This window comes from Patagioenas fasciata, chromosome 1 (assembly GCF_037038585.1).
Source record: "Patagioenas fasciata isolate bPatFas1 chromosome 1, bPatFas1.hap1, whole genome shotgun sequence".
NCBI lineage: Eukaryota > Metazoa > Chordata > Aves > Columbiformes > Columbidae > Patagioenas > Patagioenas fasciata.
The window spans coordinates 44,677,644-44,703,756 of record NC_092520.1 but is presented as its reverse complement, the minus strand read 5'-3'; the positions used below and the strand labels follow the sequence as shown (position 1 = coordinate 44,703,756).

The 26,113-nt window shown below is 41.5% G+C and overlaps 1 protein-coding gene across 6 annotated transcripts in view; it reads left to right on the top strand.

Moving 5' to 3' along the window:
- The window catches only part of KLF12 (KLF transcription factor 12), a 259,830-nt gene that overhangs the window by 99,129 nt on the left and 134,588 nt on the right, over positions 1–26,113 (top strand). For 5 of the 6 annotated variants that reach the window (XM_071806194.1, XM_065844849.2, XM_065844857.2 and 2 more), the window contains one exon: positions 300–389. The exons of the other annotated variant lie outside the window; for it this stretch is intronic. In XM_071806194.1, the coding sequence (XP_071662295.1) occupies positions 324–389 (66 nt within the window). In that variant the 5' untranslated portion in view covers positions 300–323. The remainder of the gene's footprint in view (positions 1–299; positions 390–26,113) is intronic. 6 annotated transcript variants of the gene reach the window in all.

The window sequence follows — 26,113 nt, the reverse complement described above, 5'->3', positions numbered from 1 at the left end:
TATATATGTGCACCCGCGTGTTTAATTTAAAATCAAAAAGCAGTAATTGGAGATAATTTTTCCCTTGTTGCTTACAAAAATTTAGTTTGCTTTTAAGGATAACTGGAAGTATAACTTACTATTTTAAGAGAAGTAGCTGTTTAACTTGGTAGCTACTACTTGAAGTTGATATTACGTCTTCATTAACTTCACTTCCACTAGAAGAGACTTTTACAATATCATAGAACTAGATCAGTGAATGAAAGCAACTGTTTCTCATTATTTTTTTTTTTATTAACCTTGTCCTTTTTTTGCCTTAGGACATCAGCGCCTTTGAGAACAGAATGTTAATGCTTGATGGGATGCCGGCAGTCAGAGTCAAAACAGAGCTGCTGGAATCTGAGCAAGGGGTAAGCAGAGGCTTCTGTGCGGCCTCACTGCAGTATGCTGGTGGCCCTTCCCGAGCTTTGCTGTGGTTTGCCATCCTTCCTGTTCTCTTGACATTTTCTTTTTTATATTTTTCTTCATTTCTACTGCTTTTGGAGCTTGTTTTCTTGGGACAGAAGTACCAGTGAGCGTTTAGTCTCGTTTGCTGGAAGCACAAAGCAAAACTCTGTGGAAGACTCATTGAAATTATCTGGGATAGCTGAGATGCTGTTGATGTGACTTTGCAATTATAAAAGCAGGTGCACTTTAAAAAGCCAGGAAAGAATAATAGATTATGGTAAAAAAAGCCTATGCTTGTTCTTTTCCATTTTCTGTTTGTGCAAAACTGCTTGCTTTCTGATGGAATACACGTGTTTATCGTTATGACAAGAGGGCTAGAAGCTTCGGGTGGTTAAAGCTGGTATCAGGTCAACTGTTGAATACAGGACAGAGATCATGAACAGGGTTTTGAATTTTTTGCAGAACAAGTGTTTGGCATTGGAGAGGTAGATTTTAGGAAAATGGAAAACTGCATTTTTGGATACAAATATTTTCTTACATATGTGGTAATAATTACATCAGGGATTGTAGATTACTATGAGGGAGTCTGTATTTAATGGATTTTGTGTTACCATGAATCTTTATTTCCCTGTATCTTCTGTTATCCCAAAGAATCCAAGCTGCCTCACTGCTTGGAAGACAGATGCCTTCAACAAGCAGAGAGCATAATAGAAGCAGCAATGCTATTGCCATGTCGGGATGGTTTTTGCCTCCTTCTGTTAATTGACTTTTTCTCTTCCTGCTATTTTCTCTATTATTTAATTGAGAATTTAAATGATATGGAAGAGAGGGAATTAACTTTCAGGATGACTTAATTCAAGAGACTTGCAAGGAGATATCAGAATGTTTTTGAGGGTTTAAGTTTGAGAGGGAAAAAAACTTGACATTTAATGGAGTTCTTGCTCATCTCTTCGCCTTCTTGAGAGCAAGTACCCTCAGAAAATACTCCAATACAGCATAGTTTGAGGTAACATGAAAGCTGGACTATTGTTATGACCCATAATGATGAAAATATAGATCCATTAGAGGTGATTTTTTATAACTTGTGGATGCTTTGCATTATGTCTTTGTATGTAATATAAACCTTTCTCTATATTGTTCAGAAGACGTGTTTTATTGGTATTTGCCTTTGTCTGGTTTAAAATAAATTCTATACACGATGCATATTACTGGGTCCTTTATGAAGAACACTTCTTTAGCGATGTGTGATTTGATTCTGGAAAACGTATTTTGTGTGTTAGGAACTGGGAGGAAATGAACAATTTATATAGTTTTTTAATTTCCTTAGGTGTTTTTTTAATGAAATTTTACAGACTTCTCTGTAAGCTGAAAATGATGTCATCTCTTTTCCAGTGACTGAGCCATTGGACAAAGATCTTGTCTTGATCTGGGATTTTATACCCTTTGGTACTAATTAAGTGGTGTCTGGTCAAGAGTCTCTGGCACTTTACGACTCTTCATTAGGGAACAATCAGTAAATACAAAATGAATTCTCCAGTTCACTAACAGAGGAGCTAGCCATTAGGATGGCATTTTTCCAGCAAACAGCTTAAACTCTAAAGAGAAAGGTGGTTGAAACAGATGTTTTAGCATGTGCTTCAGAGACTGTTTTGAATATGTAGATGTTGGTAGATATAACAGGGACAAAGGTTTGAAGGATGTGATTACCGAAGACAGCACATGGAGCTGTTTGGGAAGATGAATATCATAACTGGGAAGAATAGAGTGAGAACTAAAGTGTGATCCAAGTACTATGAATTTGAAATTGCAATGTTTGTTTGTATTATTATGATGCCTGAAGTCCCTAGCGTTGCACCTCCATTGCAACATATGGGTATGCAGGGAGATATGATTTCTGCTCGGAAAATTTGCAAACTCATACGGCATTTTGAGTCCTCTGAAGGTAGCTGTCAGAGCCTCCTCACTTAAAATGCTGGACACCAAACAAGACCAGGCAAATTTTTCCAAAACCTGTAGAAAGACAGCTGGGTTTTGTGCTGTTCCTGCTTGGTATCTGCTATTTGCTCTGGGTTTACTGCAAGGGCAAAAGTGAGACATGGTTTAAGGGTTATGAAAAGAAAGTTTTCTCTGTGCTTAGACGATCCTGAAGGCTTTGTCATTTGTGGAGGCAGAAGGGGACCTGGGGGTACTAGTTGACAGGAAGCTCAACGTGAGCAAACAGTGTGCCCAAGTGGCCAAGAGGGCCAATGGTATCCTGTCCTTTATCAAAAATAGTGTGGTCAGCAGGACAAGGGAAGTGATCCTTCCCCTGTACTCTGCATTGGTGAGGCCACACCTGGAGTATTGTGTTCAGTTCTGGGCCCCTTAGTTCAGAAAAGATATTGAAGTGCGGGAGCGGATCCAGAAAAGAGCAACAAGACTGGTGAAGGGACTTCAGCACAAGACCTCTGGGGAGAGGCTGAGGGAGCTGGGGTTGTTCAGTCTGGAGAAGAGGAGGCTTAGAGGTGACCACATCACTGTCTATAACTACATGAAGGGAAGTTATAGGCAGGTGGGGACTGGTCTCTTCTCCCAGGCAGTTGGCAATTGGATAAGGGGGCATGGGCTTAAACTCTGCCAGGGGAAATTTAGGCTGGATATTAGAAATTATTTACAAAGAGAGTGATCAGGCATTGGAATGGCCTGCCCAGGGAGGTGGTGGACTCACCGTCCCTGGAGGTTTTTAAACTGAGATTGGACATGGCACTTAGTGCCATGATGTAGTAAATGGACTGGAGCTGGACCAAGATTTGGACTTGATGATCTCTGAGGTCTTTTCCAACCCAGTCGATCCAGTGATTCTGTGTGAATGAAACCAACAGGGTGTGGAGCGCTGATGGCCCTTGACCAGGGCGGTGAGTGTTGGGTGATCAGACCAGAGCACTGAGCTGCCATACCTCGCTAACGAGGTGTTGGAGGAGCTGGGGTAACATCTGATCTTTTGTCTGAGAAGGGCTACAGGACACTTTGAATTGTCTCCCGTTTAAGTCCGAACCTGTATTTCAAATAAACATCTTACTGATTTTAAAACTGATCTTGGTGAAGAGCCTCTCACAGCTATACTAGTAGTTACCTGTTGTGAAAACATGTACCTGATTTTTAATCTGAATTTATCTAGCATAAGTTTCCAGCCCCGTCCAATGACAGCAGGCTCATGAGGAAACTTCTCTTCATGGTGCTGTGTGACGGTTTCATGTAGCCCTTTGGGGGCCGGGCGGTACAATGGGTGGTGAAGCAAGGGGAGTTGCTCCCCAGATTGCTGTTGTGGTGCTGAATGCTGCCACATGTGATAGCTAAGCAGCCCCATCTTGGTGGATCCTCTGTGTTACTGCTGATGGATGTTTACAAGGCAATTGCTGCAAAGATTTATTGAAATGAAGTTAATTGTGGGTTCCAGGATTTGTGCCTACATCTTTTAGGGCTACTGAATTCTTCCCTGCAGGACACATGAAGGTGTCAGCCAGAAAAGGTGTTTTCTCAGCAGCTGTGGCTTGATTAGCTGTTGCTTGTTATGTGTGGCCTCCACGGTGGGATTCACAGAAAAGACCTTTGCAAGGGGAACGTGAATATTGTTTGGCTTCCCCACTGTCCTGACTTATCAAGTGTTGGCCTGATGTGAAAGCAACTGTTAGAGGTGAGTCTGGTTGCTCCCTGGGCAGCTGGAAGGACAACAAGCTGGCACGGGGGTCAAATCCTGCTTGTGTGCTGGTGTGCCCTGTGGCCTTCGTGTTCCCATGGCGTCCTTTGTATTACATGGTGTAAGTGAGGCAAAGATGTGGAGATTTTCTCAGTAGTTGCTTGGGGCTAACACTGAATGACTAGCAAAGAGCAGGAGCCAGAAGGTATCTCTGTGATTCTGGGTTTGACTCGAAGGCCACAAGAACCACAGAATCATAGAATACTGGGCTAGAAGGAACTTCAGGGATTATCTGCAAAAGTACAGTCTAGATGAGATGACCCAGCACCCTGTCTAGCCAAATCTTAAAACTGTCCAGTGTTGTGGAATCCACCACTTCCCTGGGGAGATTATTCTTATGGCTGATTGTTCTCATAGTGTAACATTTCCCTTGTACCCATTACCCTTCCTCTTTCCTGTGTGACTCCCTGTAAAAAGGGAGTCTCCATCTTTGTTGTAGCCACCCTTTAATGCTGGAACATGGTGATGAGGTCTCCTCTAAGCCTTTTTTCTCAAGGCTGAACAAGGCCCGTTCTTTCCGCTTTTCCTCATGTGGCAGCTTCTCAGCCCTTTGATCACCTTTGTGGCCTTTCTCTGGACCCTCTCCAGCTTGTCCACAACTTTTTTGTACAGCAGGGACAAAAACTGAACACAGTATTACAGGGGTGACCTTACAAGCAGGATCATGAGGATAATGACTTAGTCTTTACTGGTGATGCCCTTATTGATGCAGCCCAGCATCTTGGTGACCTTCTTTGCCACAGCAACACACTGGTCACTCATATTGAGCTTCTTGTGCACCAGGACCCCCAGGTCCCTTGAGCTAAATGCATACATCCTTGCTTCAAGTGGGAACTGTCGTAGTGTTATGTATACAATGCTGGTGTGGTGGATTACTTCAGCAGATGACATTACTATGTTGTCATGTCCGTTTTTACTCCAGGGTTTTAATTTATTTTGTAATTTGAGGAGTTTAATGATTAAACAGTATGTGTTTAATCTGGGACTTTATTAAAAACCTTTTTTTTAAAATTCCTGTGTTTCTCTACAGTTTGTAAATGAGTTACCCACCAACCTATTGACTCGAGCAGTAGAAAATACCACTGCTTAGTAACCTCAGTAAGAATGAACACAGAGAGAGCACTGCAGTAAATTGATAACATAGGAATAAAAAGCTCAGAAAGAAGCAACTTTCCTCTTCCCTTTGCATCTACTCCACCAGAACAGAAACACAATAGGGAAAAAAATACAAACAGCACCAGATTTAGCCCTAAGTTGGTTCTTCACTTACCTTTTGTGGCATATGTCTGGTAAAATAGGCACCACCTGGCAGTGTGCATTTAATTCATCAGAAACTCTTATTCTGTGCATTGCTCTGGGTAACCTGGGCTTCACCTGGTGTTTTCTCTTAACTATATGTGGTAGTAGTAGTAGAAGTCACTCATGATGTAGATGAGCACCAAGGCAGAGCAAATACTGTGCAGAGATGAACATTTTCTGCTGTGTTTGGATACCAAGTCAGGCAATCAATCCATTGTATTCCCGTGTTGCTTTTGGTTTTCCTATTGGAGTCCTCGGTGTTTTTGCAGGAGAGGTTAAATGGAACATAAGGTTCTTCTCTACCATCTGTGCATGACCTCCATGGTCGTTAACTTTCTTGTTAGGACATGTGGCCCATGCACCAGTTCCTTCCAGCCTGTGGTAATGCAGTAAAGACAAACTTGGGTTTAAAAGACACCAAATTCAAGCTAGATGATTGTGGAAGAATGGGGTACAGGCAGACCATAAGGGAGATATGCCTTATGAGATACAGGTTACTGGGCAAATTTGGAGCAAAGAAATATTTACAAGGGAAATGGATTTTCTCATGGCTTTGGAAAAAGTTAAAACAGTTCTGCTTTGTTTTATCATCACCAATTTAGAATAGTTTAATGATTTTTAGAAGGCCATCATCATTAACAAGAACAGATGCTTATTTTTTCCAGTGAACTACTGTCCTTAATTTCTCACAGGAGATTTAATGCAGACTATTGTTTGAGGCTTCAAGAAGACACAGTGCTGCTTTAATGACTTTATCACAACTGAAAAAAAGACATTACATAAAAGATATCGCATTGCCCTTTAACAAGGCTTCGTTATTATCTCCCCTACTGTGGAACAGGAGCTAGCATTGCTAATAAATTGGTAGAATTACTTTAGAATTGTGAATTTGCTTATCATATAATATCCTCCAGTGACCTACAGCTTTAGATCTTTCTGTCTGCAGTAAAAATCTTTGTGTCAGTAACCAGCTTCAGAGAAGGATTTAAAGAAGTCCTTCTCCGTGTAGGTGTACTTCAGTAGGAAAAAAAGTATTCCTTCTTTGGCTGTGCCAAAAACTATTTTGAAAAGTAATATTCATCACTGTAGAACTGTACAGAGACTGGATTAATTTAAATGGTAATATAGACTGGGCGGTGGATTTGTTAGCTAATGAATACTTTTAAGAAGTTAGGATGGGTAGTGCTGGGTGGCTTCAGTGCGAGGTCTGAAAGTCTTGCTGGTCATGGTAGGATGTGGTCCGGTTTCTGAAAGCTGGTAAATATGTCTGACTTAAACACATGAAGTTACACTTAATGAAGTTTTTGCAGGGTCAGGGTACAAGTTTTTTTGTTAAAACCAGATATGAATGTGGAACTTATGTCCCACAATTAATCTTCAGATATGGAGAATAAGAAACCTCTAATTTTCATCAGCATTTTTGTTTCCAGTTCGGCAGTCTCATCCATTCCTGTGCCTGTATTTTGTCTCTTGAAATAATAATTTGAAGATTATGTATTCGATTCTGAATTCACGTCCTAATTCTGCTTGATCTGTCTCCATTCCCGTGCCTTATGATGGCTGATTTATGAAAAGAATTACTAAAATGAGAAAACCCTTTAACAAGCTAATATTGTTCTCTTTGTCTTTCAATTCCAACCAAATTATCTTGTCGTCTCATGTCTGTAGAATGTCATCCATGGTGATGTTACTATATATATAAACATGTTCTACCTCGGCCTGGGTAACAGTGATAGAAATATGCTTTATTTTCAGAGATTTCCAAAAATACCTGTTGAAATTCAGTTGAGAATAGTCTCAATAGCACAGCTTGCTCCTAGACTATATGGGAAACTGTTTTATGTTGATTCTTTTAGCTTATGTAAATTGTTTGTATTATAAGAAAGAGTACTTCTAGTATTTGCTGTTTTAATTTATGAATCTCTGCTTCGCTGAATTTTTTTTTTCTGAATTATTTGATGTTTAGCATGACTGATTTGGGAATACAAACACAATATGGACAATGCACATGTGTTGATCTCTTCTGCAAAGAAACTAGCCGTTCGTACTTTCTGTTAGCCTATCTTGCAATAGATGATACGGAGTGTTATTGAGGTGTTAGAACACAATTGATACAATTTGTAGTTGCTTTACAGCGTCATAAATATATGACATTCTTTAGAAAGAGATTGTCAAGGATAAAGCAAGGTGACAATAAACTGTGGCGGATGCTCTCTGTTACCCCTTTGCCGTCCCCCCACCCTCTCCTTAGATAGGAAAAAGTGCTAAGACTGATAAGGAGGAAGGAAGAGAGGCTTAGACTTGCAAGACTGGAAAAAGTTTTAAAGGCTTTACTAATGCTACTAATAAATAGAGAAAATATACAGAATATACAAAACCAATCCTGAATGCCCGATATGGAGTTGGCGTCACTCCAGCTGCAGCAGAGCTGGGAGCTGGCGTGGCTCCAGCAGCTGCAGGGCAGGCACTCGGAAGTCATGGGTGGGACTTCACAGCAAACTGGAAACTAAATTCAGGGCGGCAGGGTCTCAGACTTTGAATCACAGGCAGGGGTGGCAGGGTCCTCTTTAGATGCTGACCATGGTTGAAGAGAACGAGACCCTCATGATCTCCGTCTTATATAGTGCGTATGACGTGGATGGGATGGAATACTCAGTTGATTTAACAAGTCGCTTGTACTGTCCACCCCTCCTTGCAAACACGCCCCTCTCATTTACAGGATGTGTGGAATTTTACCAGTCTTCTTGGCTGTCATAGCAATAAATCTAAACATGGGACTTCTGCACTCCATTGATCGCTCTTATCAGTTTCAGAGCACAGTGTTCAACAAATATGTAGCTAAATTCAGGAAAGTGCAGTTACATAGAAGAACTTAGCTGAAAGGAAAACTCACTAAAAGAGAACTGGTCTTGTTTTTAACAAAACCGGGACAGAGATCAAGATGTGATCCCAAAGACCAGTGAGGACATAATCTACAGGGCATGGTGCAATGCCACGTGAGATGTGCCTAAGGAGATAAAGCTGAGGAGATAAAGCTTCAGCAGTGCTTGGGGAATGCGCTTGCAACCCAGAAGGGTGCAAGATATCCCAGAAGGGTGCACCAGAGGTGTATCAGTTAGATTAATTAAGCCAACTGAAGCACCACAAGCTGATAAATAGTCTGGGTGCTGTTTCATGTTGAGTGGAAGCTTGCATGAAGAATACAGGGTAGCCATCCCCTACAGCTTTGCTCTCAACCTGGCATTCCTGCTGGATCCACTGCCAGTGACTGAACAAGGGAGAGTTGGGTCAACCGATCACTGATTTAAGAATGCCCAACCCATTGGGAGAAAATGGAATGGCTGTGTACATCCTGCAGTCACGCTGGTAGGAAATCATGGATGTCTTCTGCCTGGAAAGGGGAAGGGTGGGAAGAAGATCATGGGTACTGCTTTTGGCAAAGGCCTGTAGTTACAGCTGGTTAACTGTACCTGAAATTATATCCTGAGACACCTTTACTGCTTCTGGGACCCAAACTACCTACTTTGGGCATGTCTCTTCACTGCTGACTTGCCAAATACTGAGTGTTTACAGCATTGCACATGTTCCTTACTCCTTTTAAAGCCAGCCCTTATACAGAATAGAGAACTAAGAGGTTTTTGCACCGTGGTTGTAGGAGTGGTTTATTTATTTGGGATTTTTTTCCCCAGGGATCAGACAGATAAGTGCAATAGAAAGGTAATAGATGTAAAACTAATAGGAAATGATAGTTTAATCAGCCCAGTCAGCACGCTCGCTGTCATGCTTGCCAGGCAGTCTGTTTGCCAAGTTAACCGAGTTTACGGATAGAAAATGCAGGTGGGGTTGTAAGATGTATGATGCTGTCTGAAATTCTCACTAAGGGAAGGATCCCAGATCCTCTGAGACTTAATTTGCTGATGGCTGTCTGCCGTTGCTTTCCTTTCCCAGGCAGTTGTGTTGGCTCTTGTAGATCACTGCAGGAAATGTCCTCCTTATTCTGTCTTCCCTTGTCGGTTCTATGTGAGGTAGGAACAGGAAGATTTTAATTGGTGGGCAAGGTCTTCACTGTGCTAGGCATTATACAAAGATTGGATATTAGGAAAAAATTATTCATGGAAAGGGTTCTCAGACGTTGGAACAGGCTGCCCAGGGAAGCAGTGAAGTCATCATCCCTGGAGGTGTTTTAAAAGGTGTTTAGACGAGGTTCTTCTGGACATGGTTTAGTGCTAGCATTGGGTTATGGTTGGACTCGATGATCTTGAGAGTCTCCCCCAACCAGAACGATTCTGTGATTCTTCTGATTTTATTCTAAAGAAATGGTGGTCCCTGGATACCTTGGTTTAATTAATCAGAAGTTGTGTTTAGACACTATTTTAGTGGGTATCTTCGGATAATAATGATCACGCCTATTAGGATGGTAGAAGAAAGTCTAAAAGGAGTGAAGCTGAGAAAGATATTTTCTCCACACAGCTTGTGTTTAGCTAACATTGCTGTGCTAGAAAAGGGTTTTCCATATCTGTAATAGTAGAGGGCCAGGGAGAAGTTTATTTCACTTACTAGAAAATTTAGATTCTATGAGGATGTATTTGTAGAGGAGAAGGATAATATTTTATCTGCAAGACTGGAAAGACTTTCAAGGAGAATGTGTGATATTACCCTGAAATTAGCATAACTTAATATTGTTACAGTTCCTTAGTAAAATCATAGTTACGCAATATATGTTAAATACGTGACTTGATAACAGCTTTGCGTGCCTTTATAGACTGAAAAAATAGCATTGGCTTTGGGAGAAGGAAAATCAACCTTTTGATTTGAGCATAGTACTGAAATGCGGCACGTGGTTGTAGTTCGGTTGCCTTCTGTCCCCAGTCAATTATTTTGTGAGCTCACCTTGAAGCCAGTCTGCTTTTTTGATGATACATGACCTCTCAACTTGTTCTGCTACCAGAGCGTATGATGGGAATCTTGTGGAAGATTTATTCATCTGAGAAACTGTAGTCATAAAGAAAAACAAGCATGGCACATACAAGCTGCATATCTGTTGGTTACTCTGAATACCTAAATCCACATTTTGGGTTGAAAATTGTTTGTTTATAAGAGATGTGAAAGGTCAACATTTCCTTTACTGCAATAAAAAAATAGTAAAATGTAAAAATGTAAAAAAATGTTAAAAAAAAAAAAAAAAAGTAAGAAAAATTTCTAGCCTTCCAGATACCTACACTTACATAATTCCCCTTGATAATTCCGGTTCCAGTGACTCTGTGTGTGTTCCATGTTATATTTCTTTTGGGAATCCAATATCCACAGCTTAACTGCAAATTTGATCTAGTTTGCAATGCTAATTGGGGAACTATTGAGTTACGGATTTTCGCTCTTTGCATCCTGCCAGTAAGGTATTAACGTGATAGTCACGGGAGTGCAGAGCTCATACCTCAGCACTGTAGTCTAGGGTCCTGTTGCACTTCTACATTGAAAGTAGTAACAGGTCTCTGTTGTTCTATGTAGCACTGCAATGCATTTCTAAAATAAAAGTGAGTTTTAGACTTCATGCGAAACATTTATTGGCATCTAAAAAGCTGTTACTCATCTAACTTGGTGACTTGCCTGGTGGGGCATCTGAAGCTTAATGCAAGTTCCAACTGCAGTGGAATTCAGTAGGTTCCAAGTGAACATGGCCCCTCTGTTCCTATGGGGAAACCATTGAAGGTGAGCTGGGTAATCCCGCTTTTATTAACAAGAAAGCTACCTTGAATTACCTTGCATTTACCTCTGTGTGTAATTGTGTATGTAGCTGGGTGGTGCAGAACTGCTTCTGCATGGTTCAGAGTTCCTTATTTATAATAATTTCCATTGAAATGTCTCAGTGAATTAATTGTGAGCCACAAAATCTTTAAATCATTTTGTTGGGGCAAAAGTTAATAGTTAAGTTTTATCTTGTTCTATTCACTGGTGAATTTAATTTTTTTTTAATGCTAATTAGACACTAGTCACTTTTTTATTATGATGGGTATCTTGATCAACAGGGCATGTTAGTGTGAGAGAAATGGAAGTGTCTGGGCTCTTATCCTTTCTGTTTGTTTTACAGAATCACAGGATGATTAGGGTCGGAAGGGACCTCTGTAGATCACCTAGTCCAACCCACCTGCTAAAGCAGGTTCACCCAGAGCAGATCACACAGGAATGTGTCCAGGTGGGTTTTGAATGTCTCCAGAGAAGGAGACTCCACAGCCTCTCTGGGCAGCCTGTTCCAGTGCTCTGGCACCCTCATAGTATAGAAGTTTCTCCTCATGTTTAGATGGAACCTCCTATGCTTTAACTGGTGTCCGTTGTCCCTCATCCCATCATTGGTCACCACTGAAGGGAATCTGGTCCCATCCTCTTGACACCCATCCTTGAGATATTTATAAGCATTGATAAGATCCCTTCTCAGCCTTCTCTTCTCCAGGCTGAACAGACCCAGCTCTCTCAGTCTCTCATCATAAGAAAGATGCTCAGTTTTGGCTCAGGTTGCAGTGAAATCTTTCAATGTTCACGGTTCTCAGGTGGATAATTGCTGTGCTTGCCTTTTTTAAGGACGCCGAGATACTTGAAGTGAGAAGTACTGTGTAAGTGTGCGTTGTTATTTTTATTATACACTGGCTACCTTAAGAAAAATAAGCATAAGCCAGTATAACTTAATAATTTACAGTATCACAGAACACTTCAGCAGCATGAGACAAATGCCACTATGTTAGGATAGTACCAAAATTATTTTAATCTTTGTTGTTTGTTATGAGAAGGGATTACTTCTAGTTTTCACTAGTTTGTTGATGTTCTTTTAACTCTTATTTTCTGTTTGAGTTTGCCTTATAAATAGTCTTTTTAATGTATATTTTACTCTTGTTCTGTATCCTGCTGGGAAGTACTGAAAGAGCTGTATATTTTTAAGCATTATTGGCTCTTTTCCTTATTTCTCCCTGTGGAGATGAACCCTTACATAAATTACTTTAAGGATCCTAATTTTTTTTTTTTAATTCTACTTTTTCACCCTTCTCCCCCCGCATTTTGTTTCACACTAGGAGAATGAGTATTTAATAAACTGTTAATTGGGGATATCTGCTGTCACAGATGTCCTTTTACATATGTTGTTATTGCTTGGTTGCATTGTTTAAACACCAGAAAATCCTACGAACCACAGGCAAAAAAGCCAACAGGAATGAAAGGTGCGTTTCACCCTTCCCTGCCTGCACAGGTCGCTGCCCTTACTTCCTGTTGCCCAAGGATGGAGCCCTGGCAGATGAGGACAGTGAGGCCCATGGCAGCTCCACCTGGGCCACCCTTAGGATGGAGCCCCAGCCCATTGGGGTAGGCAGGGAATGAGGGGCTGGTGGAGGAGCTGACTCTGGAACCCTCAAAGTAGTTTCTCCTCATGTTTAGATGGAACCTCCTACGCGGGAGAGGTGCTGGGGATCTGATGGAGGGAGCACAGCAGCTCTTCCCAAGTGAGGCTTGTTTATGGAAACGCTGGTGTCAGATCAGCCTCCCCTGCCCTGTCTCCTCCACATGCCTCTGTTCCCCTTGTTCCTTGGGGGGATGCCAGGCACGTGGGCATCACCTGCATCCCACCTCCTTAGGCTGCTACAGTGGTCTGCAGTGCCCCAGACCACCCTTCTGGAATTTTCTGAAGAGGACTGCACCATTTGCTTTCTTCTAGTCATCAGGGATCTCCCATGGTCTCCAGCACCTCTTAAACATGGTAGAGGGAGGGTGCTGCAGAGGCAGCCCACAGTCCCAACATCTGTGCATGCAGGCAGGTGGGTCTCATGGGCTTGTTTGGGTCAGGTCTTCTCAGGTAATCCTTGGGATTTGGACCTCATTCATGACTGGTGGTTCTTCACCTTGGGCCCTGTCTCTAAGCATGAAGGCTGTGCTGGTGAAAGCTGATGCAGAGAAGGCAATGGAGTACCTTGGCCTTACCAGTGTTCATTGTCAGTAACTCAACCACCTAATTTGGACACCAAACCATATTTTCCTTGTCCAGCCTGTTGCTGCTGATATAATGGTGGAAGCTCTTGTTGTTGCCTTTGATATTCCCTGTAAGTCTGAACTACAGCTAAGCTTTGGTTTTCCTGACACCACCCCTGTATGCCTGTATGGTATTTCTGCATTCACACTTCGTAGCCCATCCCTGCTTGCCCCTTGTGCTTTACTGTCTTTTTGCACTTGAGCTCCGTCATGTGTTCCACATTCACCAAACTGGTCTCCTCATACTTCTTGCTCTTCTGAGTAGAGGGATGCACTAGTCTTGCACTTTGTTAGCCTTAAAGATCTTACAGTTTTCCTGTGCTCTTTGGCCCTTTTAGAGCTACCTCCCATGGGATCCCACATGGTTCCCTGAAAACTTCTGCTTTCCTTGTAGTAGAGGGTCTAGATCAGGGGTTTCAAACTCATTTTCACTGGGGGCCACATCAGGCTCATGGTTGCCTTCAAAGGGCTGAATCTAATTTTAGGACTGTGTAAATGTAGGAGTTTGACACCCTTTTTCTGCATCAGTCTGGACTAGGTCTTTGTTACCATCTTTCTTTCCTCACTTTCCTCAGGGTCTCAAACTCTGTTACTTCAAGGTTATTACACCAAAGCTACCATAGACAACCATAGCTTCAGCCTGTTCTTCCTTTCACAGAATCACAGAATGTTAGGGACTGGAAGGGACCTCGAAATCCCCCTGCCAGAGCAGGAACACCAAGATGAGGTTACACAGGAAGGTGTCCAGGCGGGTTTTGAATGTCTCCAGAGAAGGAGACTCCAACAGTAGTGGTCATTTTGGTTTTGTCCATATGAGACTGTATGAGAACATCAGAGTGACCACCATGGACCAGATAAGAGGTTCTTATCCATACAAAAGCAACTTGTACCATGTGTCCGTGGGAATTGCAAACATACTACTTCTTGTAGGCTCTCCAGTGTCCGCTAGTGTAGAGACTGGGGACCAGGTGAGCAGAGACTGACCTTTAGTGTTTTGAGCTCTATGGAGATTTTCTTCCTCATCAGAGATTGTGATGCTGGTTTTGACCTGTAAAACATTTCACCTGCCTACTGCCATCCTGAGACTATTATAAGAGCTGAAGATTTAATGATATAGATGGCAGTGGCAAAGAAAGCATTTCCTGTGATATGCTCATGATCTATTTTCCCATTAGTCATAGGAGAACAGAGTGGTGGATTTTTAGGGAGTCTGTATGATGAGGTTTCTGGGGAGGGCAGAGTTATGGCGTTGAGCCTGAAGGAATGTCAGGAAGATGTGCCAGGGCAGGTTTAGGTTGGACATTTGGAAAAGGTTCTTAACCCAGAGGGTGGTGGAGCACTGGAACAGGCTCCCCAGGGAGGTGTCACAGCCCCAAGCCTGACAGCGTTCAAGAAGAGATTGGACAACACCCTCAGACACATGGTGTGAACTGTGGGGTTGTCATATACAGGGACAGGAGTTGGACTTGATGATCCTTGTGGGTCCCTTCCAACTCAGGACATTCTATGATTTTGTGATTGTGACATGCAAATGATTTTATGTTTGACTACAGGGTGTTGTGGAATAATGCTGTCTAATAACTTCATGGAACTATAAACCTTGTGTTTAATAGGTTACTTAGGGCGTGTGTGCTGTTATGTCATTGTATTGTTGAATAAAAAGTAGATAAAGTACTAATGTCATCAATGTCTTTCAACAAAAAAAAAAAAAAAATCCTCCTGTGGAAGGAGTGGTTTGTGCTGTGCTGTGGTTTTCATGGCAGAACATTGGTTTGGGAAGCTCCTGCCCACTGTTAACTCTTTGGTGGTTGTGCCAGTTCAGATATGTGCAGGGATGTGCTCTAAACCAGAAAAAGAGGGAAAAAAAATCGAAAACACCGTAAAGAGTTGTTATCTCTAAATTCAGGTTGTTTCACAAATCCAGCTTAGAGCGTCAGTATACACTGATTTAAGTGTTAGATCTGCAACATCCATGATTCTATATGGTCTGCAAGTTAAAACATGCAGTGCAAATGTGGCACAGAAAATATCGTTGATTTCCATGAGAGAAAGCTTTGAAAATAGCAGATAGAAACAGAGTAGAAGCCAAAACTATTCTGGTTGGCTTCTGACTTGTATTCATTTTTACAGGAAATAAAACCTAAAAAAATACAGAGTAGAAAGGTAAGTATTACTTACCTCTTCTCTTGGAAAACAATTCATAGTGTGGCTCACTGAAGCTTGAATTTGTTTCCTTTGTTGCTATATTTGTTAGTTTTCATGAATGGATTTAGACTGAATGACTTGTCTGGAACATGAAATACACTTAATTTTTTTCCTGAATAACCATTCAGTGTATTGATGGGATAAAGTGGCAATTTAAGACAGCTGTTAGCATAAAATAAATACACATGTTGTTAGTATTGAATATACAAGCATCAATTTATTCCTGGTTTAAAATTCCATAAATGCGTCTAGCTTACCCAAGAGGACTTGAGTTTCATCCCACTTTCACTGCCTAGATTGGGACCTTACTGTTGTCAGAAAGGATCAAATATTTATGAAAGGCTGAACAATGAAATAGCTGGCTTATCTAGAAATAGGGTAGCTTGACATGGATTATGGAGAAGCACATAAACTGATATTTGCAAGTTCCTATCTGCAAACCCCAAGTTAAAAAGAAATAAACGGTGCTCAAAATAAAGTAAATCCAAATCACATACTCAAAGTATCTGGTCCGCACTGGGAAGCATGTTGTAGGGTTTTTCTTGAAAGGTACTGAATATTCAGCATCCAGCAGAGAATATAAATACCTGCTTAATTTTTAAGAACAGAAGGAGTTCTGTTACTTACTCATGGCACCGGCTTGGGACCAGGGTAACATGCAGGAATCTTAAATCTATAAAAACAGCTACAACGATCCTTAGAATCATTGAGGTGTATAAAAGTCCTTAAAATAAATGGAAGAATTCAACTAGATTAAATTTCCTGTCTCTTTAAGGCAAATAATATATTACGTGTCTCTTCCAACTGAAATGATTTTATGGTTCTGTGATATTATGCTTGTTCTTAATTTTGTTTTAACTCTACTATCAAACTAATACGTTTCTAATCCATCCTATAGCAAGAGATTATTTGTGAAAAAGTGAATTTTAGATATTCTTCGTGGGCTATTTTTATTCACATCAAATGGAGGGGTGTTACAAAATGTGTACGAGACAGTGTGCATTGTTGGTTGTGTACCCTGATTTTTTAGTATGTACCTTCATTCCTTTTGAATAATTTGTAGAACATATAATCTCTAAAAAGATAAATGTTTTTTCTTGTTGTCCAGGAGCTATGCTAAAATAAATTTCTTTTGAAAAGTTTTGCGTGTAGTATCAGTAGATGGATTTGCCTTACTCATTTTAAAAGGGAAAAAAAAAAATATATATATTTATATATATATATATATTTTTTTTTTTTCCTGAACAGTCCTTCTTTTCATGTAAAAGACACATGACATAGCTCAGTAACTGAGCCTTGTGTGCTCAGGAGTTGCTCTTTCCTTCAAGCGTTCCTGACCAGCAGCTCTGTTCTGCAGAAGGCGTTTGTCAGAGAACAAGACGGCTGTGGATGCCAGATGCAGTTTAATGAAAAGCCCATGTGAAGGAGTGGTGATGGCGTGGCGGGGTGAAGAGGGACCAGTGATGCTCGTGGTCCTCAGGAGCTGGAAGGAGGCGCAGGGATGGAAACTCAGGGTGGGAATGGGTTGCCATGCCAACCAAGTAATTTCTCTAACAGGAGGAAGCTGGTAACAACTGCTGAGTGGGGGGTTTTAAGAGGAAAAGTACGCCCTGTGAAAAATCGGAAGGTTACATTTTTTATAAATCAACCTTCGCTATCCCCATATGAAGTCCTGTGCTGGGCATCTCTGTTGCAGCTTCCCGACCCCTGGTGCCCACCCCCGATCTGCGCAGTGCTGGCCCACCCTATGGTGATGGGGACCAGTGCTGAGCCCCCAGCCCCAGGCTGACCCCAGTGCTACGCAGGTTGTTCCTCAAGGAGCTACAAAAGCCAGGTGAGGGTTTCACAAGCCTGTCTTTCCTCGTAACTGTTTTGAGTCTTCCCTTTAAACCACTGACTAGCACGTTTACTTTTTGTCTTCCCTTTCTCTTTTAACATAATGAGAACTTCTAACACTGGCATTTCTTACAAATATTTATTTCTAAGCCCTCATTAGCCAGGTGTCTGAAAGGTGGACATGCGCTGTTTGCTGTCGGTTGGTAGCTCTGTGGAACCTGACTTTAAAAAGAGAGGGAAAAAATAAAGTCAGTGAAGCTTTATCTGAAATGCTGAATTTTTGCCTTGCTCATGCATTGAGGAGGAATTAGGAGTGCAAGGCATTGCTTTAACTCCAGTGTTCGGCTTGGACCATTAGATGTGTTCAGAGCAGAACTCCTATCCTTGGGGTTTGTGCACTTAGGGTATGAGCCACCTCTGGGATGTGAAGCAGCTCAATGGTGTTAATCCAGAGGATCCCTGGATAAATCATCCTCTGCTGAGTTCTGTGCTGTTGCATCCAGGCTGCTGCTGGGCCCCAGCATGGCCAGCTCCTGCGCTTACCATGCCCTTGTCCTTGTCCACATGGCTTGTGCTCCTCCTCTCCCTTCTCCCGACTTCCCTGTTGCTTCTCTTGCAGACACACAAACCTCAGGGCAGCAGCTAACAAGAGGCTGTCTGTGCTAACGTGTCTGTGCTGATGTTTTAAACTAAAAACTCTGCTTTTTCTGGCAGGGTAAGGCATCACTTTAGCAAACTGGCCAAATACAAGACTGCGGTGGCTTGTCTAGACTTGCGCTACCAGAAGGGCAAGATGAGTGCTCACCAATCTTAACAAGATCTAACACTCCTTGTAGTAATAATTTTACCATTAGTTGTAGTGGAGGCTGGATCAGGCTTTGGGAGAGGTGGTCCCGTTCCTTTGCTCTTCTCATCCCCTCCCTTCCCCAGCTCCTCAACTACTGTCCCTGAGATGGTGTTGGTACCTGTTGGGATCACTTGATGAGCTGGTTCAGCTTACACTCTGGCATAAAAATAACATGGAGGAAAAAAAAGGCCATAATTTTGGCTTTCTGAGGAGCCAAGCAAATGCCGAAGCAGATTCAAAGTAAAAGAGGTGTGCATGGGAGCAGAAGACTGGCAATAAATGCTTGATAGGCTAACTTGTGAGTCGTGCTTATAGTCATAGCACTTGGATGAAACATGGTTTGGGCTTCACCACGCAGCTTGCAGATGCTAAATGACTGAACACGGCAGGTGTCTTGACTCCAGCAAAGGACAGCTAAGTGACGTTACATGAAATAGCAGAGCCACATGGCAGCACAGCCTGCCCTTGTTAGGATGATACAGAGACTTCCTTGCAACCATGTTTTTCTGACAGACTCAGCCACTGGCTTCTTTGTTTCTGTTTTTCAAGCTGTGTTTTCTGAGCATGAGGGATTGCACATGCAAAAGAACCTGGAGAGCTGTGTCTGAGGGTCACCTTTTATAGACCTTCTGTGTCGCCTGTGCTGTTTTTGGGAATGGGGTACATCAACCTGTTGAGGCACACAAGGGCTTGGCAGGATCAAGGCCTTTCTTTATGAGGGCAATGTATCTATGTGCTAGAAATCTTGGGAGCATGTCATGCAGAAAAAAAAAAGCGCCACAGATCTGTTAAGATTTATTGCATCATTACCTCGCATGAAACAGTAAGATTGTCCTGGCATGACTGAGCAAAAGCAATGATGTGAGGGTATCATTATTTATTTTGATGCCCTACTGATTATCCCCAGACATATCTGAGAGCGAAGGCATCTTCAGCAGCAAGGTCTGTTGTTTCACATAGTTTTGAAGACAGTAGTTTCAATGAGAAAAGCTTGATCTACATGATGTTTGGTTCTTTGGTATATTCTATAGAGGGGATGTGTTTGTCTTGTGAGTTAGTGAGACTCTGTAAGTGGGAATGGTTTTTCCTCCTGGCTTCTATTCACACCTGTAAAACCTGACAGAAAAGCCCCTGAATAAATGACTTGCAAGTTTACACTGAAGAAACATGAAGACCTGTCCCTTTCCTTACAGACCTGCAGAAAAAACAAACTCCACACAATATATTCCTCCTCTTCCGAGTTACTACTGACTGCAGAAACAACAGGAGACTGCACAGCTCAAGCTCAAGAGACATCCTATGACATAATTCTGTTTGGTCTACAGGCACAGGATTTTATTATCATTATTATTAATGATGAATAATACAGTATTAGTGTGTTTTTAATATGTATCCCAAGAAAGGAAATTGAAAAGAAAAAGCTCCCCATTTTTATATGAGGAGCTGTATAATCTGGAAGTGATACACCAAACATGAAATTACGATGTTTTATCTTGGATAGAGTCTGGTGCCAGTGGGGTGACTTAAAAGTGATGGTCATTGGCTAATATCAAAGAGTTGGTTGATCAGATCAGCTTTTAAAAATCAGTGATCAATGTAGATAATAGAGTTATTGATTGGACATTGTTACTGTTTCATACAGCATAAAGATTGTGAAGAATTTGCAGCATCCAGAGTTTTCAGTGTGCGTAAGACTGAGACTGTTCCCATTATGTGTTTCTTATTCTCAGTATTTCGTTATCTGTAGCATGTTGGTGTGTTTCTATAGACATTTCTTAAAATCCACTTACCAATTTGCTTTAAGACAGGGGTGTCAAACACATTTTAACCGGGGGTCACAGCAGCCTCGCAATTGCCTTCAAAGGGCCAATTGTGATTTTAGGTTGGACTGTATAAATGTAGCAGTAGTTACACTTATACAGTCCTATAATTACATCCGGCCCTCTGAAGACAACTGTGAGGCTGATGTGGCCCTGGTGAAAATTAGTTTGACACCTGTGCTGTAGGCAAAAAGTGTCTAAACTGAAACTTTCAAACCCCCCCCTCTCTTCATATGAGATACAGATAAATGTATTCATTATGGTCCAGCCTCAGTTAAAGGCTCAGTCTATTTTTGAATTCAGAGTGTGTCTCCTCCCAGGTAAATCATTTAGTTCACTGCTACCCACCACTTCAAAACTGACCTTGAAGAAATAAAAGAACTTCTCATCATTCTTATAAGCTCAGAGGGGAAAGAAAAAATAAGGTTGGGCTTTGCTGGACCAAGGAAAGCACTCTAGTCACGCATGCCCCAAACATCTTAATCTGGTCAGTTTTTAGCTGGAGAACCTTATCTCAGTTCAGCTGTCAGGGAAGAATGTATGGAGGAGAGTTTATCTGGGCTGACCAGCCTGTAAGTCAGTAAAGAATTCATAGATGGAAAACAACTGCTTCAGTTGTGCCCTGATAAGAGCAAGAACCTTTTGCAAAATACAGGTATTTGGTTTGTTGCTCTTTTGGGTGAGCGTGAGATGAATGTTGCACTAGATGATATTCAAATGAACTTTGTGTCTCTAATAGGAAAAATTACCTTTGTGTCTACTATGTAAGGTCTTGTCTTTACCATGTTATACTGATCCTCATGTCATGTTTCCTCAGTCTAAAAATAAAAACATGCTCAAAATCTAACCATCAACTCTGCATATTTTTTACTGTGGTTCTTAAATCCAACTACAGTTCTTGTCTCTTAATATTTCAGCCCCAGCATAAATGTGGTGTAAATCTATCACCCCTGATTGATACCTTGGGTAACTTCCATGGCAGGGTATCAGATAGCCTCATTGGGAGGTGCTGGGACAAGTGGTGAGACTGAGGGAGTACCTTGATCTCCAAAATTATTCTTGCTGTGTGTACCTGCTGAATCCTCAGCCACTGGAAAAACCTCACCTTCAGTTTGTGGAAGCTGAGCAGTGTGAGCCCTGCCCTGGCACTGCGAGAAGCTGGGGGTAACTGGGGAGAGGAGATCTTATTTATGCTTATAAATATCTCAGTGATGGGTGTCAGAAGGATGGGACCAGACTCCTTTCAGTGGTGCCCAGTGATGGGATGAGGGGCAACGGGCACAGACTGAAGCACAGGAGATTCCCTCTGAATATGATGAGAAACTTCTTTACTCTGAGGGTACCAGAGCACTGGAACAGGCTGCCCAGAGAGGCTCTGGAGTCTGCTTCTTTGGAGACACTCAAAACCCACCTGGGTACATTCCTGTGTGATCTGCTCTGGGTGAACCTGCTTTAGCAGGTGGGTTGGAGTAGATGATCTCCAGAGGTCCCTTCCAACCCCAACCATTCTGTGATTCTGTGAAAATACAAACCTCTGTTGAAGGAAGAAACTGTTTTTCACCTCTTACTTCATTTAGCAAACTCTCTCTTTCATGGTTTTGTTATTGGGAACATGACAACGTAGATGCTCCACAACCTATTTATTAGATTTGTATCCAAATGCCATCTGACTGTGTATGTGGCATGGCATTTTGAGCGGTGATAACTACAAGGGACCTTAGTTCAACAGTTAACAAAAAAAACAAAACAAAACAAAAAACCACAGAACAAAAACCAAACCAGAAGCTTCATTTTGTGAGCATGTTGTGAGACATACTGTGCCTTAAAGCAGTTTATGGTTTTGGTCTGGTTGCCTGGAGTGAGGTGGTGGCAGTAGCAGGCTGTTTGTTTCAGAACCACCATACCCACCACGCTGAATCAAGCCAAAAGCCCAGTTGGCCACACACTCCAGCAGCGTCTCCCACAGGTGAGGAAAACAGGGAGGATGAAAAAGGTCTGTGTTGTGCGATCCTTCCTTAGACATAACTTTGATCAGTCAGCAGTTTTTAGGTGATTTTAAGCCTGTTGCTATACGTGGACCATTGTGCTTCGTAGCCACTAATTAACTCTTCCCAATGAAACTGTTTGATCCGTCTCTAACTCGCTTATGCTTTTACTCTCCAGAATACCTATGGCAATGTGGTGGTAACTATAGATGTTACAGGAAAGACTACTTATTTTTAGTTATTTTATAACTGTTGGCTGCTGATTGCACTTATGTTGTAAGGAGCAGTGTCCCTGTTAGTCAGGTTTTTGACATTTGTCACAGGACTTCAGTCATCATTTTCCAAAACCAAAGTCTGTTATCTGCTTTATATATCCTTGAGTGTTCATTTTTTTCAGATCATCCTTGTAGCCTTTTTTGTATTTTTTTTTCAGTGCTAAGGTACTGTTTTAAATAACAGATGCAGAATTCTTCTTCGGTCAGGTATTTAAATAAATAACAGTGTCTGAACTAATAATCCATTGTCTCTAGGACAGACAAGACAAAGTATTCTCTGGCCCCCTGTTTTTTTCCACGCTCAACAGGATGGGTACATGGATGACCAACACAAGTTAAGGTGTCAAATATGGCTCCGAAGCTAGAGGAGGTGAGGCCCATGGGGGGAACCAGGGCTACATGGTGCATGTTGGATTTGTTCAGTTGTGCGGTGGCATTTTCCGTTTTGCTCCCTCCCTGTGTGTTCGTCATGTGTGCTAACATGCCCAAACACAACTGAGCTGATGTTCTCAGACAAGTGTTCACTGTAGCTTCAACGTCTCCTGAGACGTGTGCTGTCATCCATTATAGATGTAAGGTACAGATTCACAATGAGTTTTCATGTGTTAGGTTGTGGTTAGCTTAAAGCAAAAATGTTACCTAATTTCTGCCCAAAACAGATTATTTTATCAAAGTCCTCTGCGTAAGAGAAGTTAATTCTTGAAAGGTAGGAGGTCTTTACCACGTTGCCGATGTCTGTCTTCCGTGCAGCATTTAAAGGACATGTCTTGTTTCCTAGGAGAACTACTGTAATATAACCCATTACCACCAGAACAGCCACATCTACATGTGCGACCAGTTTACAGGACGTCATTCTGTATGCACAGTAAGGGTTAGTTTTCCTATACGCATTACAAGTTACAGCCTTGTCACTCAGTGTTGTAAGTTTCGTTCCGCAAGTCTTTGTAGACAGAGATCTGATATAATGAAGAATAATCTTGAAATGTGATTTAAAAAATGAAAGTTCTATATGTTAAGTGTTCTTTAAAGGCCCAAGAATAGCGCATATTAAATAATGTGACCTTTCGTGGCAATCTCTTGATTTAATTAGCATCGGTCTTCTCACTTACGCAACTGCTGTATGTCAAGTGGCAAATTGTTTCTCAGCACTGGGCTGCTGAGAGCAAAGCCCTCTTGCCTAGGCAACAGCTCTCTGTGCACATCGTGCTTTGGCTGCGACTTACTTCCAGTTTTTCATTGATTTGGGGGTTTGATTACATTGAAAATATATATTTTTAAAAAATATATATATTTTCTATGTCTACTTTGAAATGTAAAAAAATCTCAGAAATCACAGGATTATGTGTTTTATATATTTTTATATATTGGAAGTGCTAGTGGGATTATTGATTATTTCTTTAAATAGGTGTGTGGTTCTTGGCAAATACATCGTTTGCAAAGCCAGTTACACTACCAGAGATCATTTTCTGCGCTGCTAAATGCTGCTAGATTGTTTGTCAGTATCTTATTATTCTTTATTGGAACCCTATTGAACTTAGGATCTGTAGAGATCTTCATTTTTCTCCTTTAATTAAAAAATAATACTACTTTTTCTGCCCTGCATATTGTGCCTGCTGTTCATCAGGGATCATTTGTATGTAATGCAGCTTAAGTTAAGCCTTGTGATTAACTTTCTGCTGTTACTCAGCTGCTTGTCTTTAACTTCTTCAGCTTTAGGGGAGGATGCTCAGTGTCCATCTCCATCATCGTCCTTTTCTTCCACCCATAGTCTGTCACTGGTGTTATTGCCCCATCTGGTTTGGGTCCCTTTAGTTTGGTGGGTGTGTTTTTCACATCCATGGAGCCTCACCCTTGTGGTACTTTTGTGTGGAGGAGGATTTCTAGAGAGGAAGGACAAACAGCACGGATCTCCTGCACCCTGCCAGGAGCAGAAGTGGAACTCAAGAAGGCGCAGGATCCTCTCAGCTTCACCCAGTGTTGAGGCCTGGCTGCTGGGTCTGTACAACAGTGGGGGATTCAGTAAACCTTGAACTCAGGTTGTGTCTTCCAGGATATGAATGAGAAATCTCTAAAATGACTTAAAGTGGTTGAGCGGCATCTTCCAAATGAAACAGCATTGAGCAATTGTTGGTGGCAGTGGAATAACAAGTATGACTTCTTGTCTCACTTGCTGATGGCCATTTATCACAAGTGCTGCACGAATGGAGAACTTTGCACAAGTGATAGCGTGTGATTGTATAAAATAAACACATGGGAAAACACTTTATAGGGACAGTGGCTCAACGAGTCATCCATGCATAGTCCTGCTGATCCCGGTGGGATTACTGATAGAAGTCTCCACTGAACGTGAGTTAGTTGTACAGGACTCCGACCGCTCGGGCAGTTTTTGGTGTCCTTACTCCTCTGCGTCGCCCTCAGACCCTCACAAGTTGGGGACAGGAGGGAGGCAGGATTGATGCATCTTGTGACACCAAGGTTTGGTGTCAGTTTGCACTAACCTTGGGATAGTTCTGTAGCGCAAATGCTGCTCTAGGAAGTCCAATGTGATGAGTCAGTTCCTTACCTGTAGTGCTGCCTGCTTGCTACCAATGGTAGCTGGGCTGCTTGTTGTTACTCTGTGAAGATTTTCATCCTGCGGCTGTGTTCTCAAGTATTTCCAATTATATAGTTTGCATAAAGCTATATCCCTATGCTTAATAAAAGAGTAATTTTGTAATTTTGTTTCTGTGGGGTTTTTTTGGTTTGCTCTGGTTTGGTTTTGGTTTTTTATTTGCTTGTTTGCTTGTTCGGTTTGGTTTTGGTTTGTTTTTTGATTTTTGTTGTTGTTGGAGCGAGCAAGATCAAACAGAAACAAAATAAAGATTGAAAGAAATACGTAAAGAAGAAGAGGGAAAGCTCAGTTTTAGGTGTTTTAAATTGTCGACTGAATTTAAGGTTATTTCTGAGCAATAATCACAGATTTGCTGAGGTCCCTGGGAGGATTTCTGTGGACTTTTGTTTGAGGCAGCAGTGCAAAAATAGATCTTAAATCACTGATCACACTCTGGACAGTCTGATAAAAATATATGTATATTTTTTCATTTTTCAGTTACAAGGTATTAGAAAAATACTTCTATAGAAAATAATTTTGTTATGATTTGCTTTATCTGAGCAACTCCACCAAGAGCCTTTTCACTAGCAGATGCAATTCATACTAGGTAAGCACCAGCAGCCTTAGCTTTATATTTTTTGGCATTCTCTTCATGTCTGTTTTTTGTGGGTTTCAAATTATGTCGTTCAGTTCCTGCTTTAAGACATGGCGTGTACTTCTTTGGACAGCAATCTTAATAATCGTCTTCAAAAGTCTAGCATCAAATAGTTGTTGAAAGAATTTAGTGTCGCAATTCAAGCCAGTAGGGAAAACTCTTCTGATTGATTTTCTGTTTAAAAGTTATTGACAGTATGAAATATCATCAGAGTAAGGAACATTTTCAATTATGTCCTATTTAATTTTAGAGAAGCAGTCAAAATGTCATAGTTAATTATGAAAAATCTAATTTTCAAGCTTGGATCCCTCACCCTTCTCGGGACCAGTGGTTCATATCTTAGTAGAGGCTAATTTCGTTCTTCATCTATATGAAATAAGTAAATTGAATACCGTGCACTTGGCTGTGTGGGTGGGTTTTGGATGAGATCTTAAA